General features: G+C 35.8%; 3 protein-coding genes across 4 annotated transcripts in view; 2 read left to right on the top strand and 1 right to left on the bottom strand.

Moving 5' to 3' along the window:
* The window catches only part of LOC122412383 (uncharacterized), an 18,504-nt gene extending 9,856 nt beyond the window's left edge, over positions 1–8,648 (top strand). The window contains exons 5-21 of the mRNA XM_043421855.1: positions 1,359–1,470; positions 1,611–1,843; positions 2,054–2,438; positions 2,717–3,204; positions 4,281–4,541; positions 4,654–4,938; positions 5,115–5,277; positions 5,361–5,630; positions 5,856–6,552; positions 6,762–6,939; positions 7,027–7,123; positions 7,246–7,357; positions 7,435–7,502; positions 7,589–7,842; positions 7,900–8,205; positions 8,297–8,402; positions 8,469–8,648. Of these exons, the coding sequence (XP_043277790.1) occupies positions 1,359–1,470; positions 1,611–1,843; positions 2,054–2,438; positions 2,717–3,204; positions 4,281–4,541; positions 4,654–4,938; positions 5,115–5,277; positions 5,361–5,630; positions 5,856–6,552; positions 6,762–6,939; positions 7,027–7,123; positions 7,246–7,357; positions 7,435–7,502; positions 7,589–7,842; positions 7,900–8,205; positions 8,297–8,402; positions 8,469–8,519 (4,066 nt within the window). The 3' untranslated portion in view covers positions 8,520–8,648. The remainder of the gene's footprint in view (positions 1–1,358; positions 1,471–1,610; positions 1,844–2,053; positions 2,439–2,716; positions 3,205–4,280; positions 4,542–4,653; positions 4,939–5,114; positions 5,278–5,360; positions 5,631–5,855; positions 6,553–6,761; positions 6,940–7,026; positions 7,124–7,245; positions 7,358–7,434; positions 7,503–7,588; positions 7,843–7,899; positions 8,206–8,296; positions 8,403–8,468) is intronic.
* LOC122412047 (uncharacterized) lies at positions 8,607–19,497 on the bottom strand. The gene is made up of 3 exons (XM_043421303.1): positions 19,395–19,497; positions 9,406–9,648; positions 8,607–9,145 (listed from the first exon to the last, which is right to left on the bottom strand). Exons 2-3 carry the CDS (start codon positions 9,587–9,589, stop codon positions 8,898–8,900), a joined length of 432 nt encoding a protein of 143 aa, XP_043277238.1. The 5' UTR covers positions 9,590–9,648; positions 19,395–19,497; the 3' UTR covers positions 8,607–8,897.
* Obsc (Obscurin) overlaps positions 19,445–19,581 on the top strand; it is a 63,151-nt gene continuing 63,014 nt past the window's right edge. For both annotated transcript variants that reach the window (XM_043421288.1, XM_043421287.1), the window contains exon 1: positions 19,445–19,581. The gene's annotated coding sequence lies outside the window, so the exon portion shown is untranslated.

Raw genomic sequence — 19,581 nt, 5'->3', positions numbered from 1 at the left:
GGTTTAGGATAACATTTCAAGTGAGAAGAAAGTTTCAATTTATGATTTTAAATGCACTAACATTTTTGGAGTTTTTTTTCTTTAATCAACAAGAAAATTTGAAAAAATAGTATATTTTGTATCAAGGATCTAAAATCGAACTTTTTAACTTTAAGCGCGATGTTATCAGAGGATGAGTTTTTTAATTTTTTAATTTTTTGCCCCCGAGGTGCACACACGATACTTTACATAACGTGGTTGCTTTATAAAAATTCGTTTTTTTTTTCAATGTCAGTGAGTTAAAAATTATAAATTGAAAATTTCGTAATAAATAAACAAAAAATTTCAAAGACAAATTCGAAAATAATGACAAGTGTATTATGAAATCAAATAATGTTTGTTGAGATACGTCACAATTTCTGAAACTCTGATTTTAGCTAAAATCAGAATAACTTTGCTAAAAAAAATCATACGATACTTACTAAAAATAAAAATGAAGCTTTTGCTCCCCCCTTGAAAGCTGGCAAGGAGAAAAAAGGAGAAAAAAATCCCCACTAGACTGTATACGAAGGCCAAAAATTTGTCGAAAACGGGCTCTACTCGGAAGCGCGTGCCAGAAAAATAAAAACTCGTAAACCATTTTACAACGTGGCAAAAGGAAGCCCAGTTTGTCCACTTAAAAATAACGTTTATTAAATCTGATTCCGTTGATTTTTGACTGAACTATCAAAAGTTTACTGCGGGCAGAAATTTTGACAGGTGAACCAAAGTTTTTGAGCAGGAGCTTGTATTAGAGGATATAGTTTTGAAGCATTTACTTACCTAACTTTTTATTTATTAAGTCATGAAATCCTAAATTATTCATAACATTTAGATTAGATTTAACTTAGTTGCTCGTATTCAAAGTCAGATAGCGGTTTACCCATTGAGTTTATGAGAAAATCACATCAGAGCTTTTTTCTAGAGAATTTAATTTCCTACAAAAAAATGTACATTGAAATTGTGGGAAAATTTTTTTCAATAGTTTTATATGAAGAAAACGGAAAAAAATGTTTACGTGTTATTTATACGGGAAAACGAAAATCGGTTGAGCGTCTCGTAAAATCAAAATATGAAATCGCCCTTGCAGGAGAATTTTTGTTATGTCTCCTAGAAACTTTTGATGATGATGGGAAAAAAAGTTTTTTTACACTACTCTAATATACATTAAAAGTTTGTTTGAAAATTATTGAAAGATAATATTTATATCAATCTGAGATCTGAGTTTTTGTATTCAGTACAGATCTTGAAAAGAAGATTTGAAACTATGCCAGTCAATCGAAATTCTTTTATCATCCAAAATTTCAAATACAACAATTAATCGTTTTATAAATTTGCAGAACATGTAGGAGTGACTTGGGACGGATACGGAGTTCAACTTCTCAATTAATAAGAGAAAATGATCGAGAGAATGAGAACAAAGATACCAAAAATTATCTCACAAAAATTGAAGTAAATCGTCTGAAAATCCTTTTTCATGATCGTTAAAATTGCGAATTTGTATTAAAACTTTTCAATTTGAAAGAAAAATACTAGAAAATAGAAACAATTACAAAATATTTGTAAAAACGTGCTGTTTACTTCCGGAGCAGGAATTGGAAATGGAGAAGAAAAATTTAATCTCGAGGATCGAATCCCTCGAGAGTCAAATAGCGATTCACGAGGCGGGAAATCAGCGTCAAAAAGTCGCTGACAACGTCGAGTTCATTCGTGTTTGGCGACAGATGAAATTACAAAACGAGCAGCTCGTAACGTCCCAAGCTCGGAACGTTTCACTCGAGGAACAAATTCGTGATTTGAAGAATTTGCTGGACGAGAAATCGAGGTGAAAAGAAATAAAAGATGACGATATTCTCGGTTATTTTGAACCTTTGATCAATCTTTTCAAATTTTTATTGATAACTTATTCAAAATATGGTTTTCAAGATAGAACTACGAGATCACCAAAAATTGATGGAAAAAATAAGGATTTTTTGGTTTTTCGAACAAATACGATTTGAAATATTATTCTCACTCGATTTTCACTGGTTTTTAGGAATATCAAAGAAATCACAAACGCTTTGCTGGCCGAGAAAAAGAAATTCTCTGATATGGACGACCAATTGACAAGAGCCAAAAGTTCGCAGTTAACTTTGCGCGAAAAGGATGAGCAAATCAGAGATTTGATGAATGAAATGAAAATTTTACATCAACATAATGCGGAACTAATCGCGCTTAGCTCAAAATACAGTAATACCGAGATGGAAAATATGGAATTAAGGAAAAAAATATCGGAACAATTATCCGATAATTTGAGCCTCAAGAGTGCTTTTAACAACGAACAAGCAAATATCGCTGCTCTTCAAGCAGCCAATCAACAACTCATGTCTAAGCTTCATGAACTACAAACAAATATCGATTCTCTGACTATCCAATTAAAGGTGCTCTTCTTCATTCTCATTGAATATCAAGAAGTCTACTTTAAAAATGCTTTTTAATTTTGTTGTTTTTTTTTTTTTTTTCAATTCTAAAACATGCATTTCCAAATACTTTTCTGACCCTTCAACGTCAACATCTATAAATCTTTCCTAATGAAAAGAATAATATCAATTCGTTTGTACATCAAATTTCAAAAAAAAAGTATACTAAGAAGATATTTTCATCAGCACTGAACAGTTTACCGTATGAATTTACAAACTGAAAGAAAATTGTTTTCCAGTCTCTACAAGCCCAGAACGAGAAGCACGAGAAGCCAATCCGGATTGGCCCGGATTTCGAGTCGGATCATCGAACAAGTACAAATTCCCTGCATGACGAATGGAAGGTCTCCTCGGAGGGAAAACATTCGCCGAAGCATGAAATTTGTGTTAATTGTTGTCAACCATCTCGAAAGCGCATAGATCGTTCGTCTCGACGAAATTTCGTAGCTCGCGAGGTTCAAACGGATGAAATAAAATGGGAAATTCGTCGAAATTCCGGAATTCAATCGTCACCGAGGAAATCTCCTGGCCATTTCGTGCCAAGAACGACCATTTGCGACCGTTCTTTTCAACACGAAAATGGAAATCTCACTCCTGAAGAAATGATTAAGTTATTGGAAAAAGCTCAGATAAATACGCCTTTGGACGCTCAAAATATTTCGAGAATTCGACGTATCGATTCTGGGGTCACGAAAAATTGTTTCAATTCGTCCGATTCAAGGCAAAGGCAAGTGACGCTTGAAACATTGCTCTTTGGCGAATCTGGGTCTCTTTGACCCATCATTCCATCGTTATTTCTAACGTTATACTATTTTATATAAAACAAAAAAAAACGAAATACAGTGCTCGATCGAATGTGGAACAATCCTAATTGCAATCTATTTCTTCAATCTGTTTTGCCAATGCAACTATTGCTTCTAAAAATATTCTAGACAGTTTACTTAATTTGCGGATTCAGGAAACGCCCTGATGAAACTGTCAGTAAAGATTCGGTAAATATCGAACACATCAAATTTACGAACAGATGAAAAAGCCCAATTATATTTTCACACAAAATTGTATGTGCTTTGTTTTTCCAACGATTACGTTTGCTGACAGTATTTTGCTTTCGTAAAAAAATTGATTCACGTGTCAAGTGTTCTTATCAAGTGTTTAATGTAATAACGCCAATCGTTGAAAAAACGATGGAAAAGAACTGGAGAATAGGATTATTTGCGATAAAAAGAGGCACATGTACAGTGTTCATTGAGCGCTTCCAAATAGTCAAAGTATTTAGAAATTAATAAGATGGATAAAGAGAAGAAATTCTATCTCAATAAGTAGAATAATTCATTAACATCCGCATCGTGCAATTAGTTATTGTATCAACATCATTTTGCTGTCGTTACTTTGAAAATGCGAAGCGATTTTACGTGTAATTCATTACCAAAGATCATTCAGAAAATATACAGGCATATTGAAAACTAAAAAAATGAAAAACTTCTCATGAGAGAGATGGCAATTTTGCACTTCATATGAACTTTCATATCCATGGAAAGGGCATCGGGAATAGAGAAAAACAAACGGGAAACAGGAAATTATAGACAGTTTTCATAATCCAATGTCGTTTCAAATCACGGAGAACTATTTTTTTGAATAATTAAAAATTGCCTATCTCTGACGTGGGTATGTTACTTTATCTCTAAGTGATTTCATCGAAACTGAATCTTTAGATTTCCTTCGAAGACGTTCGTCACAGTCTTTTGAGATCCTTACGAAATCATCTAGAATTACAAATTACGATATTGAGACATTGATTTGCAGCTCTGCGCCGGTGACAAAAAAATCGTGTCCGTCGTTGGGCAACGATCCCTGGAAAGTTCTCCTCGTCCTGTGTAAAATTCTCTGTGAAAACGTCACGAATTCATCGAAAATTCTTGAAGATATTAATTCATGCGTTTGCGATTATGAAGAGCGTGATGAAAATAACAATGCACAACTTTCACTGGATTCTACGCAGGAAGAATTTTTCAATAAAGGTCATGTCGTTTCAGCATGCAGGAAAATTTATAACGATCGTAGAAGGTATATTCATAGACAGAAAAAAAGAAAAATTTAACAGAAACGGATGGAGAAAATGTCACTTTTAAGATATTTTTAAATATAAGTTTGTAATGGATGTTTTTTTTTCGCACAGTGATACAAAGCAAAAAATGGAAACTTCGAAAAATCGAATGCCTCACCTGGTCGATCGATATACCGAAATGAGTGACTTTTGCGACTGTGAAACTAACGAAATTTGCACTTACGAAGTCGATTGTGGATATCCATGTGTGCCATCAATGTCTGCTAGAGAATTCACGAGACACGATCAAAGATTCGATGACTGCCAATGTAAAATATCTCGAGATCATTTCCAAGATTTCGTTAGCGATTTTAGCAGTTCCATTAGAAAAACTTTTGACAACATACATCAGTCAAGGTGCGTTTAAAAATAGGCTTGAAAAATTGTAAGATATTCCGAAGAAATGACAAACGTTTTGAAATCGAGGAAAAACCGTGAATTATTAAAATTTCAGTAAATTTTCCATTTTTCATGTTTTAAAACGTATATCGAAGTAAAATGTAGTGGTTCGACAGAGAATTTAATCATTTCAGAGTTACCCGAGTGGATGGCATGTCCTCCGGTCTCTACAAGTCCTGGCAAAAAGCTTGTGAAAAAAAAATTTCACTACTAAATCGATCATCGAGTGAGAGCGACTCGAAAACCACCACTTGTCGTCGAGCCGTAAGCTCCAAAATTCCAATTCCCATCGATATTCGATAAAATATTGAACTAAATTATCGCAACATTCGTCCGAGAGTAATCAGACTGAAAAATTTTTGTACTCGTGAAATGTACTTGAGCAGCGATGCGTTTCACGCGATCAAGTAAGTCACGAAGCTGTTATTGAGAAAATTGAGAAATTCGGAGTTGTCAAAGTTGAACAAAATTTGAGTAATTATGAAAACGAATCTACCAATGAAAATACCGATGTCAACGAGTTTTCATCTTCCAATAAAAATTGTGGCGATGGACCAACAGTTTGCGAGAACGAAGCTTTTCCCATATTCATTTCAAACGATCATGGACTTCTGGAAATTCATATTATGAACTTGCAACTTACGGCGCTGGTGAGAATGAGCAATAAAATACAAACTGCGATACAAAAATATCCGCTATTAAAGCTATTTCTCATTCATTCATTATAAGTTTCGGATACAATTTTAAAAAGGGAAAAATTATGAAAAAAATGTGAATCATGGTTCCTATGGTGGACTTGAATCTTGGGTTCGATTTTTTCAACTCTGCGATTGATTATCATCCGAATCTATAATGCTAAATTTCGTTTGTTTCAGGGTCACGAAATATTCCGTAACGAGAGAAATGCGAAAGATCATTCGTTGTTCGTGTCATGGGATTTGTGGAACCAGGAACGAATTTTTACGCCTTCGCTGAAATATCCAAAATTCGATTTCAATTCAACTTCGATCCATCGTGTAACGAGACTTTTCGAATTTTTCGATCGAGTTCTTGGCCAAAGGGTATCTTTTAGAATACACGTTTCTCATCGTGGGAACACTTCCTGTCCCGTGGCAGAAGCACATCTGAGCATCAAAGACATTCTCAATTATCCTCAAAGTAAATTTCACTACGTGGCCAATTTTTCAAGCATTTTGCCCGGTTGTCGCGACGAAGATTTCGCCAAATTGTCCCTTTGGATCAGACTGAACTGCGATCTTGAGAAAATCGAAAAATTCAAAAAACGCAGAGGAATTCCGTGTCGACCATTGACCAGTGAACAAATACCTAAAATGGAAGAAATTAATCCTCCAGCTCGTCGAACAGATGCCAAAAACGAATCAGTTTCCTCAAAATTTGCGGAGTTTCAAACAAACCATTGGAAAAATTTAACTTCAAGATCGAATGATACACGAGTTGATGGAAAAGACTCGATAATAATTCAGAATAATTTGACGAAACTCTCCAGTTCGTCGAGCCCTGAAGATATTTCTCAATTGTTCGATGTTTCTGAGATTAAAAAATTCTCTCCAGGTTAGTTGTGATATTTGAATGCATTTCTTCTTCGTTGTGTCATTCTCATCAGCAATTAAAAAAAGAAACTTAGAAAAGGGTCTTTTTTGGTCATTCATTATTAAATAAATAAAATAAATCTATTTTCTAAAGCTCTTTTATTCATCGTGAGGTTTTAGAACGTCATAAAACAGTGAAAAAAAAAAAATAAACAGCGAATGAAATTCTAGAAACTTCTTCATCGACCCTCGATCGATCCGCAACAAATGAAAAATTGCGGAATGTTTCATCGATTTCCCAAAAAGTCTCGGTAATTAAACAATCGGATTCGTCAGCGATTCGTACCATGGAGAACGACGATACAACATCAGAGGAAATTCGTGAGGAAGAAAAAAGACGTGAAACGAGGTTAAGAAATAATCTCCAGAGTAGAAATTTTCTACTCCGGAAATATCAACATTTTCTTTGTGCTTTATAAAATTTAAGAAATTACAGATTCGCCATAAAATCATCATTCAACGAAGAATTAAAGACGCAGGGAGATAAAAGCGAAACTACTAGTGTCGAAGAATTCAACAATCTCATACGCACCGTGAGAATCAAAATATTTCAGATTTTTCAAACTCCGATTCCTTTTTTTTCTCGTGTACTGGAGTCGAAAATAAAAAAAAAAACGCCATTCAAGCATGTGATTCGATTTGCAATTCTTATTAGGGAACAATTTTGAGTTCTCGTGAGTCAAAAAGTTCGATTCAAGATCTCGGAAATGTTTTGAGGGACGAAAATTGGAGAAACTACAAAAAAAAATCGATAGCTCCTGAGAAAAGTATGAAAAAGTCAATCTACAAAATTTTTATTTAAAAACGACTAAAACTAATGATTTTTGGATGAATGATTTTTCAGTACCTTTGCAACTCCCCACGATGGAAACCGAAAATGGTAGCAAAACGTCCTACCTTTACTCCGATAATGTGAGAAACAGAAATAACATAAATTTTTTAATCCTCGAACTAACTAGAGGTAATAAGTTTTTTTCTGAAAATCTCTTTTGTGTCAGTCTGATTATAGCTGCGATGCAATAATCTTGAGGATCGAGAGTCTCACGCTTTTCTACAAATGTCCTCTCCTCGATGATCCCAAAATTCATCAACTTTACATTGAGTTCTCATTTTTGGGTTATCGAGGCGCCGAACTCGAGACAATTTCTGTTCCGAAGCCAGCAGCCGACAGCAGAGCCTATTTTAATTATATGAGGAGTGAGTTATTTGTTGAAAAAATGTTTGGAAGTTTTGGCTCTGGGAGAAGTCAGCAGCTTGTTTAAAAAATCGTCTTTTTCTTTATTTTCAACTTCAGAGGCATCCATTGAAGATCGGAATCCGAAAATGTGCTTGTGAAAAATAATTTTTGTAGAGAAAAGAAAACTCATGTGACGAGTCATTTTCATTGTTTGTTGACAAGAAAATTGCGCACAAAATACTGTTCCCTGAATTTTTCACTGTTGTTCGCTCGTTCATCTTTTTTTTCAGAGTTCGAATTCGACGAGGAAGAACATTCTACACAGAGGAATATAATGAGAGATATTTTGACGGAGTACGAGAGTTCGACCATTGTTTTTATTCTCGTGAGCGAACCGCTTGCAGAAGAAATGGAAGCAAAGGATTGCGAGGAAGTTGGGTTCGTATTTCGCACCAGGGAATCCTCTAAAGCCCCTCGAATTCATTCAAATGAAATGGAACTGAATACAATATTGGGGTTCGATTCTCAGTTACGCTTTTTTCAACGTTCGCGACCACATTCTCAAAGGGAGTTCGAAAGATGTGTCGCTGACGATCATGAATATCGACCGAACAGAGCCTATTGGAATGCTCAAAGTACGAACCAACGATTAAAATAATTTCTTGAAAAAATGTCTAATAATTAAAATTTTTCGTTTTCAGATCATGCTGCTGGGGGCCGAAGCCATACGTCGTTGCATTTCGAATTTTTAGTTCGAAAATCTTTGTACATTTTTATCTCAATTTTGTATTTATTGTACAGTCAAAGTTTTTGATAAATAATTGTAAATTTCGAACAAAAACGAAAAATCAATTTTATTTCAATTGGTTTTCGTACAGCTTGATTTTTAAAAAATTGTTTACACACTTTCTATTAATAATCAACTAAACTATTCGTCACGGGACTTGAAGAAAATTGATAGATAAAATAACACTCGAAAAAAATGTTTCGTGAGATTCTCAAAAATGTTTAATTCCATCGAAATATTAAACTAATCGAATATTTCGCAAATTTCCCGGATTCGATAACAATCATCGGTCATTGTCCCCACACAGTTTTTGTCAACGTTTCATGGTCCTCGTTTTATTCATTCATCTTGGCAAATCGGTATTTTCGTAGTCAGAATAATCCTCGATCGTCGAAGGGCCTGGACTTGAGGATTTCGCACTATTCGCTCTCGCGAGTTGTTTCTCTTTGAAGGCCATGAGGAGATGCGTTTTTCGAAATATGTCGTTATGTATACTCGTCGATAGTTGGAAATCGCGACAGTCTCGTGGCTCTCGACTTATCGACCAGACACCTTCAATCGTGTCTGTGCCTTGGCACACTCTGCAAGCACCTGGCGAAAAAATTTTTATTCCATTTCTTTGATGCAACTTTAGTCGTATTTTTAAGAACTATTTTGATCCTCGATATCTTCACTGATAGAGAAATTAAAATTAGGGAGAAGAGGCATTTTTGTTGCAGAAAATTAGGATTATTTTTCATTAAAATGTCCACGAATATTTTTGGCATTTCGGTGAATAAACATTGGATTATTACGATTCAATCTGCTCGTTACACGTCGAAATTAATAATAAAATAAGTGGGAAAACGAACCTATAAACACGGCCAACGATTTTGTGTGATTTTGCGTAGCCACGAGGGAAAATGGTCCACCACGTTTGAAAGGTGCATAGCCCGTAATGTTCCACGTGTGATTTAACAATCCCTTCCGAGCTAAGGCAGCAGGCAAACTGAGATTCCCTACCGTTACGTTGACAATGCGATTTTTTACCGACATGTGGATTCGAATACCCGCTCGATGTGTAACCCACGAACCCGAAAGCTTGCAGGGCAAACCTAATGAAAATCGTGTTTTTTTTTCTTTCAATCAAAGGATTTCTCTTTCCATTCTGATAAAAGGACGAAAACATGAGAAATAGTTAGCAGAGATTTAACGAGGAAAGTTTAACTTTTACCAATTGAATTCAAATCACTTTTGAACAGAATCGATAAAGACACTTTTCATTTGCAAATGAACTTTCCATGGTATTTTTTGACACCGAAATTTATCGAGAAACATGAACGAGAAAATTATTTTCAGTTGGCTTTCAAATTTGTTAGGCAGAATCGAACGTTTTAATTTTTTTTTTTTTTTTTTTTTTTCATTGATTCGTAACGACGAACATCGCGTTTTTTAAAATGCATGAGCTTTTTTTATCTCGTGGAATTAATGATAAATTACCGATGCGAACCTTCCTTGCGGTCATTTTTGTTTTTATCCAACTTGAGATCCTCCAACTCTTCGATTATTTTACTCAGTATGTGTCCAGCGACTTCTCTAGTCTCGTTTATCATCGCCGAATTGTTATTAGTCCCGTTTCTGCTGGTTTCCAGTAGCGAGATACCATACGCAGCATTTTCCTCGCTCGAAATGTTTCTCGTTCTCACATTTTTCCCATTTTTCACAAGCGACATTTTTGTCGCCGGTTTCGGAAAAGTTGGCAAATTTGTTGTTGTTGAATTAACCCCGATCGAACTATTCCTCATCGAAATTACGGTCGAATCTGTTATTGATTCAGGAGAGGTTACGGTCGAGTGTGATTTTGGAAAACGGTTTTTTCGGTGGCCCACAGTTTTTGAATTTCTCAAAAGCGCTCGATTTTTCAGACGCGCGTGAGGAACTCGTTTTCCGAAATTCATCGACTTCACTTTCAAGCGATTGCGATGCGCATTCGGATCGGATCTTCTACGAAATGTATTTGGACCTCGAAGGATTCGATTATTAGTTCTCGCATTTTGATTGTACCGATTCGAAAATTTATTTTTCCTCAAAACCCTTGATTTTTGATACTCCAAGCTTTTCGAATTCTCATTGCTTCGCGATGGCTCATCGAAATTATTATCCGGTGCGTGAAATTGATCGACCGGTTCATCCATCACATCGAAACCTGGAGAATTATCGACTACGGATTTCGAAATTCCGGAATCATCGACTTGATCCTCAATCGGAGAATACTCCGGAGCATAATTAATGCTGGGATTATTTTCGTCGAGCATCGAATCTTGGAGATCGAAATCATCAACTCCTGGATAATTTATTCCAGGATTCAAAATTCCGTAAGGATTATTCCTTCGAAACGCCGGTCGATCGTTGTCGAATTCTTGATAAGCTTCGTGCGAAGGAATCGATTTCTCGTGACGCTTTTTCGAGTTTTTGTAGAGCATTCTTTTCGTCAAGTTTCCAATGTGACGAACGAATCTCTGTGGAGATTCGTGCCACCTCTTGTTACCGATATGTTTCCTTCTAGGATCTCTGCTTCTTCTTTTTTCTCGCTTGCGTGGTCCCTTGTATTGAGAGAAAGAAATGTTTAAAGGGTCTATTGGTTCCACGTATTTTTCTCTCGTGGTATTAATATTCGTGAATTTATTCAAAATTTTCACTTGTGGCGATTTATCTTCGGACAATGAAGGTTGAGAATCAATCGAAATTTCATTTTTTTCCCGACACTTCGCATCATTTTCTATCCAGTTTATTTCGTCCGGAGATGAAATCTGATCCTCCGATTGGTTTTCATCCATTTCTTCGATCGATTCTTTTGCCCGAGTGCGCTCGATTTCAGCTTCTTTTTTGGCTTCGATGATGACGATGGTGACCATTAGCGTGATGATTATTATCGATCTGTACTTGATTATAATCATCGTTTAATCGAAATTGAAGTTTCGGCAACGATTGCAAAAATAAAGACTTCAAAAAAACAAACATTTCGCTTATGAAACCAAACCTTCAAACTCAACGAATGAACAACTTTCATCGTAACCGCACAGTCATTTTTAATATCATTTATCACAAAATTTATTATCCTTTAATCATCATAACTCACGTGGACAGACTCAGCTGCATTCCTCCAAGAGGTAAAGCAACCACCGGTGCTCGATTGGTCGCGATGCCATGAGTCTTAGTTCGCCAATATTGTAGGGCTAACTATTCGACGTTGAACTATTCGAGCTTGAACTTCGTTTATTTTCTTTTAGATTCAACTAATTACGAGACCCGACCAATTTTTTGAACCTTCAACTTGGCAATAATGATCCATGTGTCTTTTTATTTTCCTGCGTCAAAGAAACGTCAAAAAATACGACGCTCACTTCGGTTCACGGGGAGCACTGAAAAGTCCCAACTTCACGAGGGAAAAAATATTTTTACAGTGATATTTTGAATGTCTGCTTTTGATTATTAGTGTGCGAAGAAACGAGTATTCCAGAATCGATCAACATCGCAAAATTCGATAGCTAAGAGTAGTAATATAATCATCAGCAGCCAAAAGGATTCGAATTAGTTGGACAGTTTTGACAGTGAAAAAGCACGATGACAGCTGAATCATCATGATAATTAAACACGACCTTCTCGACTGTATAAAACGAAGCTATTTTCAAGCTCGAGTTAAATGAACCTTGAAAAAATGTGGCACCAGAAACGTGACCTTTTTGACGAAACGCGTTCGAGGAATTTTTATTGCTAAATGATATTGAACGCGGTTGATGTATTGATCGATTGTCAACGTGGATTCAAGCAACGGCTTTTCGTCTCTGAGAGCTCGCAATAAACGTCATTGAAGGTAGTTTTGGAGCTTACATCCGGTGGTAATTGCCAAGCGGTTGTTTTTTACGCACTGCCTATTCGTCTGGCGTCCGAATGATATATTCCTGAGAATTTTTATCGTCTATACTTTCGCGTCGTGTGAAACTGCTTTCGTCCAATTTTTCTGCTACGCTTGACGATTTATATGAATATTTGTTTTCGGAGGGTGGATCGCGACGATACAATGTTGCCATGCTAAAACCATGTTTAAAATATTAAGAATTTCAAAATTATGAGAATTTAATAAAATTTGGTAAATGTATTCTTTAAAAATGTATAAGAAAATATCAATTTTTTTAGATTTTTCTACCACACAGCTCTCGAGTAATTGAACACTAGAGTTCACGTGTATAAGCATAGAGTTTACATATATACAGTTATACATCTCGTGCATAAGAACTTCGATTTAAGGAGTTTCGGTACAGAAGTCAAAATATTAAGAAATTGATCAAATTTTGTGATGAACATCACATCAACTTCAACATCAAGTGCGAAAACTCAAATTTTTTCAAAATTTTCTTCTACTTAGTTATCGAGTAATTACGCATTAAAGCAGATTTCTGAAACTCCTTAATGCTCAATTATTCGATAACCATGTGATAAAAAAATTTGAAAAAAATTGTATTTGTATATTTGATGGCAAAGAACGTTATCACCAAATTTGATCAAATTATGATTATTTTTATTTCATGATCCAGCCTCCTTAACCAGAAAAGAAATTATTGTTCCGGACGACTACATTATTTTATGTTTTTGCATTGATTTCATCTGGAAGAATAAACGCATCTTTATTCGTCTAGATTTGTATAGCGCTGTTTTGATAACAGTGCTTGAAAATAACATGACGTTTCCATAAAATATTCCCGGATGAATAGCATAAGCTTTTCGTACAGTTTCCGGACGACTGGCCACAACCGTTTTTTTTCGCTATGCCAGCACATGTCATTGAAAGCTCGAGGAACAAGTGACGTAAAAAAAAATAAAAAATCGTGGAGACCGCGTCGATAAACAGAGAAGGCATTTTTCTCGATGAATTTTTAATGCTCGACAGGTGCAGTTGCAGTGTGTTTAAAGTTTATTCAATTCTATATATAAATGTGTGTTTATCCGTATGCGAAGTGGAGACTCGGAAAAACAACCCTCGAAAAATCGTAATTTCGGGAGCTGTAATCTTCGAGTTACGAGAGACGGAGAGAGAGTCCGCACGAACGGAGGGAGGCAATATTTATTTTTCCTCGACTTTTTATAGCTCCTTCGTCTGCCAAAAGAGTTGCACCAGCCAGGTTCCAGTTTGTGCTTGCATATGAAATTTTTCGACAGCGGTTAACAAGCTGAGAATTTATTGAGCATATTTCGCACCAACACCAAATAAAATTTACATTTTATTGATCTTTGTATCATTATTCAAATGTATAGTCCATTTCATACGTCAGAAAAATGTGAGCGGTCAGTTTTCTAGATCTTCGAAAACCACTCGATCGACGAGAAAGAGTTTTTCGAATGATCGTCGCCAAACGAATAACTGCAGCTCAGACTGCAGAGAGACAATGAAATTTTCTCCATTTCATTTATTTTCACTTATTGCCGATACATCTGATCGAAAATCGACTGTAATTTTTTTATTGAATATTTTTATTTAATACACAATAATGTAGAGGGAGTGCAGTATATGTGGAATATTGCAGGTAATTTGGAATACCGAATCTTCTCAATACGAGCAACTATACTGACGCCATCTCCGTTTCAATGGCTCAAATTTAAACTTAAGGAGGGTGGCTAGACTCGTCAAAATGATAAGAAATTGATCAAATTTGGTGATAATGTTCTTCAACATCAAGTTCGAAGACACCATATTTTTCAAAATTTTCTTCTGCTTAGTTATCGAGTAATTACGCATTAAAGCAGATTTATTATCCCCGGAATGTATACGCTATGCTTATACACTTGAACTTTAGTGATCAATTACTCGATAACTGTACAGAAGAAAAATCTTAAAAAATTTTTATTGTCAAATTTGGCTCTAAAGAATATGTTCACCAAATTTTATTAAATTCTTATCATTTTGAAATTTTTAATGTATTTAACATGGTTTAGCATGGCAACATTGTATCGTCGGTAGCCACCCTCCTTAATATAGCTACTGAACAGTGAGAGGTGTTAGGAAAAGCTGCTTCGTTGTCGTACACATCGCGTGGTGGGAAGAAGGAAACTTCGTTGATACAATTATTTTTCGGTAAGAATTCTATCAAGTTCGACCTCTCAAATTATTGTGTTAAATTTATATACAAATCGTTTGAAATATCCAACAGTGTTATCACTTTATGGTTTCGAATTGATTTATTAGTCAGTTCAAAAATAAAACGTGCTTTTTTATAATTAGGGTTAGGATGGCATGTGATGCTTTTTTGGAATACGGATGATGAATAAAATTTAGAATATTCCGAATTATAAGCATTTCTTCCATTTTTTTTCGAAATGAACTACCGCAAATATGTGTGCTGCAATTGATGTCATGCTCAAAAAAATGGATTATTTAAAAGAGGCTAAGATTTTTAGCGTACCAATGGATCTGCGAAAATTGGTACCAGTTAGTCGTGAAAAATAACATTGAAAATCCCTTCGTAAATTGATTCACTGGCAGATATTGGTTGAAGGGATTTTTTAAACGCAACAAACAAATCTTGTCTATAAGACAGCCGACGAGAACCTCAGTGGCAAGAGCCAATGGTTTTACCAAAAAGAATATGAACAAATTTTGTGATAACCTTGAGAAAATTTTATCCGAAAATCACCTTTCGGCTGCGCGTATATTCAAAGTGGGCTCATCGTTCAGATTAAGATTCCAAAAATCATTGGTCGTAAAGGAAAAAAACAAATTGGAGATGTGACATCGACCGAAAGAGCAACACTGATAACTGTTGTCCTCTGTATGAGTTCAGCAGGAATATTCGTACCCCCCAGGATCATTTTTCCTCGAACAAATATGTTGGACATTTTAATGAGAGATACTTTGATTATTTTCCAAATAATATGAAGTCAAGTTAATTTGGAATACGCCTATTCCCATTTACCTGCACCCTAAATCGTATTTCATTTTTTGACATTTCCTGATAAACTCAAAATTTGACGAAGTTCTTATTTTTTATTTATTTTTTTGCTCAAGGTGATCAAAACTTTACAGTTTTTTGACGTTTTCGTGCAGTTTTCCTTATGTTCTCTCCTGTAATGTTTCAGATATTTATTAAAAACAAATATGCTGCATTTCCTCTACCAGAAAATATATCAGGAAATGTTGATAAATAACGTCAACTGACCTAAAAAAAAATTGAAAAGTGTCATGATTAATGTTTCACGTCTTTTTATAGCTCGATACAAACCTTTGTCGTGATTTTTAGTTTCGTTTTGCATCGCCCCGTAATTAACGCAATTTCGCAAAGCAGCTACGGTCAAAATAAAAGTGAAAGCTCTCGGTACCAATATTCATAGAATCTTTCACAGTACTCGAGCAAAAGGTAAAAAAGGGGTGAGGCGAAGGGGAGTAGAGTCGAAGTCGAGAGAAGATCAAACCGTCTTGGATTCTGGCCAAGTACACGCGTCGGCCTCAATTAAAGGGAATATTACATTCGAATATCGTATCGGCAAATGGAATGCATTAATAATGCGGAAAACGAGCCGATGCGTTTTGTCATTTCGCCATATTGTTATAATTATTATTACACCGTGTTTCGGTCTTTGCGGAAGGGAATACGAGAAATGGATTTCTAGTTTTACTCCGAGACAGTGTCATTGCTCTCTATTCATTCTTGTATTGTCTTTCGATGAGGCAAAAGAGACGCAGGACATTTGGCATATACAGGGTGGCGAAATACTTGAAAAATAATCGACGATTCCCGCGCTCAAGTGCGCGGAAGTAACGATTTCGAGCAACCGAAAACCGAAGTTGTGAATTCCTTCGAAATTTTATTTCCACGAAAATCTTCGAAATTCCTGATTTTTTCTCTAATCGTATTCGCTTCGATAGAAAAAAAAAAAAAAAAAACAAAAACAAAAACGATGCAGTTACTGAAAATTGAGACCACGTCTCAAAAAAAGATTCAAATTTCCAAGAAAAAGTGATCAGCAATTAATTTATCCTATCTAGCTGAATAAAAACGATAGCAAATTATTAAAGGAGCTCGTTCCTCGAGCAAGTAAAAATAACAAAACCTCAAGACCAGCACGGATTCAATGTTGACGACAAAACGACACGAATAATGAGTACTAAAAAAAGTACAAGTATGACCTCACGACCACCCTGTACCGAACGAGGAAGAAGCCGAAGTGAAAATGTGCACAGAGTCACGTTCGGTTCTATAGACAGAATCGGAGGAAATACATAAACGCGAAATGGGATGGGGAACATAAGGGAACTTGCAGAAAGCTCGGATGTATTAAGTCGAGAATAAGACGAGGGGATATATCGTGTGAGTACGTGCATGTGTGCGTGTGCACTTTCTTGTATTTCGGAGGCTTACACTAGTCGTGTTCTTCGTCAATAGCTTGGCAAACCGTCTTGGTGTTCGCCACTAAGAATAAAACTTTCCGGACACCGTGACTGCTGTCCTATTGCTAGATTTATTTACATATTCGCGTGTATTATATTTTATGCATAGATGAGAGTTTTTAGTAGAAAAGAAAAAAAAATTCTCGATGTTTGTGTGCATTTAAATGAGTACGATTGGAACAGATATCGACGAAACGATCGAAATGTTGATACGAATTAATTACTATAATGAATGAATGGAAAATGAGTGAATGAATCGAATTCAAACAATTATCCAGTTCCTCGTCGATATTTTATCATTTCGGTAAATAAAACCTCTCGATAAAATTTTATGACAAATCTCAAAACAAAATCACGATTTCGGGTGGTTTCATTGATATTCGTTAAGGAAGATCATGCGTTACTTGTGATTTAAAAAAGCAACTGAACTTTTTTGCTCTTTTCGCGATCAAAGAAACGATAAAAATTTATTCTCGCAGCTATTAAAATAATGTATAATTTATTTGTTGAGATTGATCAATTTTCAATATAATGATAAATACTTCCGTACTAAAATCGTCAAGCAAATGGCGTTGTCAAACCTTCCACCGTTTATGTCGTTATTACTCGTTAACCTCAAATGAGTGTCTTTCTTTTTCCATTCCCAAGTCATTTTCACCGGTAACAAAGCTTTCTCAAAACATCATTGATATATCTAAAAACATTATATTTTCTTATTCTCGTTTTTGGCTTTCTAAAGTTGGGAGGATCCTATTTCAATAAATCCAAATCGTTGCACAGGAAGTGTGCCTGCCATAAGAGCCCGTGTATGACTCTTCAAAAACGTGATTTTAATTGTTTTCTCGACAACTAGACTCGTAAAGTTGGAATTTTTCATTTCCATGCAATTCGTTTCTTGAAGAGCTTTCCATAAGTTCTCTGACTGCTGGAAGAACGAGTAAAAACTTCTTTGCGTTCTAACTTGACTCTCAACCTCTTCGATATATTTTTCAGGAGGTAAACCGGTCAACTGGGCCCGGAAGAGCCCGATCTTCCTCTTAGTTAAAAACGTTGCTTGTACGTGATATTCTGAAATTCTTCTGTGCAGCTTCTGTCGCTATTTTTCAACAATTAAGAGAATGATGTACGATAAAGCCAGCAGATTCTGATATGATGGAGAATCTCCAGTGACGAAAAAATTCCGAAAAAGAAAAAAACTATTAATTAATGCAGTAAGAAAGGTTTGCACAAAAAAAATGGAGAAATTCGAACTTTCCGGAAACGTTTTTGCTACAAATATTATTAGAGAAATTCATATTTTTTTATTGTGAAACTCGCAACAGTGACAAGTAAATTAATAAGAGATTTATCTAACGACCACTTTTGCTCGAGGCACTGGTTACATTTCTGCTTATCCAGAAGCTCAGATGATACAAAACGTTCAACAGGTGTGTAAAATTCCTCTAGAGAATATCGTTCTTCTTCTCGTCGTGGTGGACGCGTGGGTGTGGAAGTTGATACACGTGCTTCTCGCGAGAGCTTGGGAATGTCCGAAACACCGAAAAATATGTGTTGCTCTCCGCATCATGCGTTTGATTCAACCTTCGTTTATTTAAATCCCTTGAAAAATACTGTTTCTCGGAGTTTCCACGCGTAATAAATCTCTGTCGACATTATGACGACCATCGATCTCAGTAATTGCGGTTGGAAATCCTCGTTTTGTCATAGAACTCCAATCGACAAGAGATTCGCTAAAGAGTGTTTAGTCTCTCAGTTCATTTCTCGTTCAGAGCGGTCCAATTTTATAAGAAGTTCGAGTTCGACGGTGCGACGATGCAAACTCACTTTCGAGCTTTCGTTAGCCTGACGGAGAAAAGAGAGAAGACAGAGAGAGAGAGAGAGAGAAAAAGAGAAAGAGATAATCGCGTATAGGAAGACGAGTAAAAGCGATAGGAGAAGCTTTTCTTGTGAGCCGGGCCTTTTCCCGTGCGAGGAAAAGAGACGGAGGGAGAATGAGGCGCGACGACGCCACGACACACGTTCTGGCATTGGTAGGCAGCAGTCTCGAGATAGCCGTCGGCTGGCTTCTTACCACCTCGATTTATTCGGGTATATTCTGCCTCAAACTTAACGAACAACCTTAAGTCGTATTGAACCTTCTTTTCTCCTTGTTGTTGTTGTTTTTTCATCCCTTTTCGCCAAAACGATCAGAATCTTTTGCGTTTTAGTTAGATTTCGGTTCGTGTAAAAAAAAAGAAGTTTTTCCTTTGATCTTTCTCGATACAAATACATGCAAATTCATAAATGAATAAACAACACATAAAAAGTCAATATTGACGTATATACATGTGAGAAAATTACTGTTTATTCGTATTCATATCGTTCAATGTACGTATTTATATTTGTAAAGAATTTACATACCCATAGTTATGAATTACTTACCAATTTAACGAGAGTGCATCGTTTGTGATTGTGTTGACGTGCATTCAGTGCGGCAAGAGCGAATTGTTGGAATTTTCACCCCCGCATCAGCCGGCGACGTTCATCTCTTGCTACGTAATTCTAAGATTCAAAGGAGAATTAAAAACTGCAAGGATCTTAGCGAGACTTTGATTGCACCGGTTAACCG

This window comes from Venturia canescens, chromosome 6 (assembly GCF_019457755.1).
Source record: "Venturia canescens isolate UGA chromosome 6, ASM1945775v1, whole genome shotgun sequence".
Lineage (NCBI taxonomy): Eukaryota > Metazoa > Arthropoda > Insecta > Hymenoptera > Ichneumonidae > Venturia > Venturia canescens.
The sequence above is the reverse complement of the archived record's forward strand: the minus strand, read 5'-3'. Positions and strand labels throughout refer to the sequence as shown.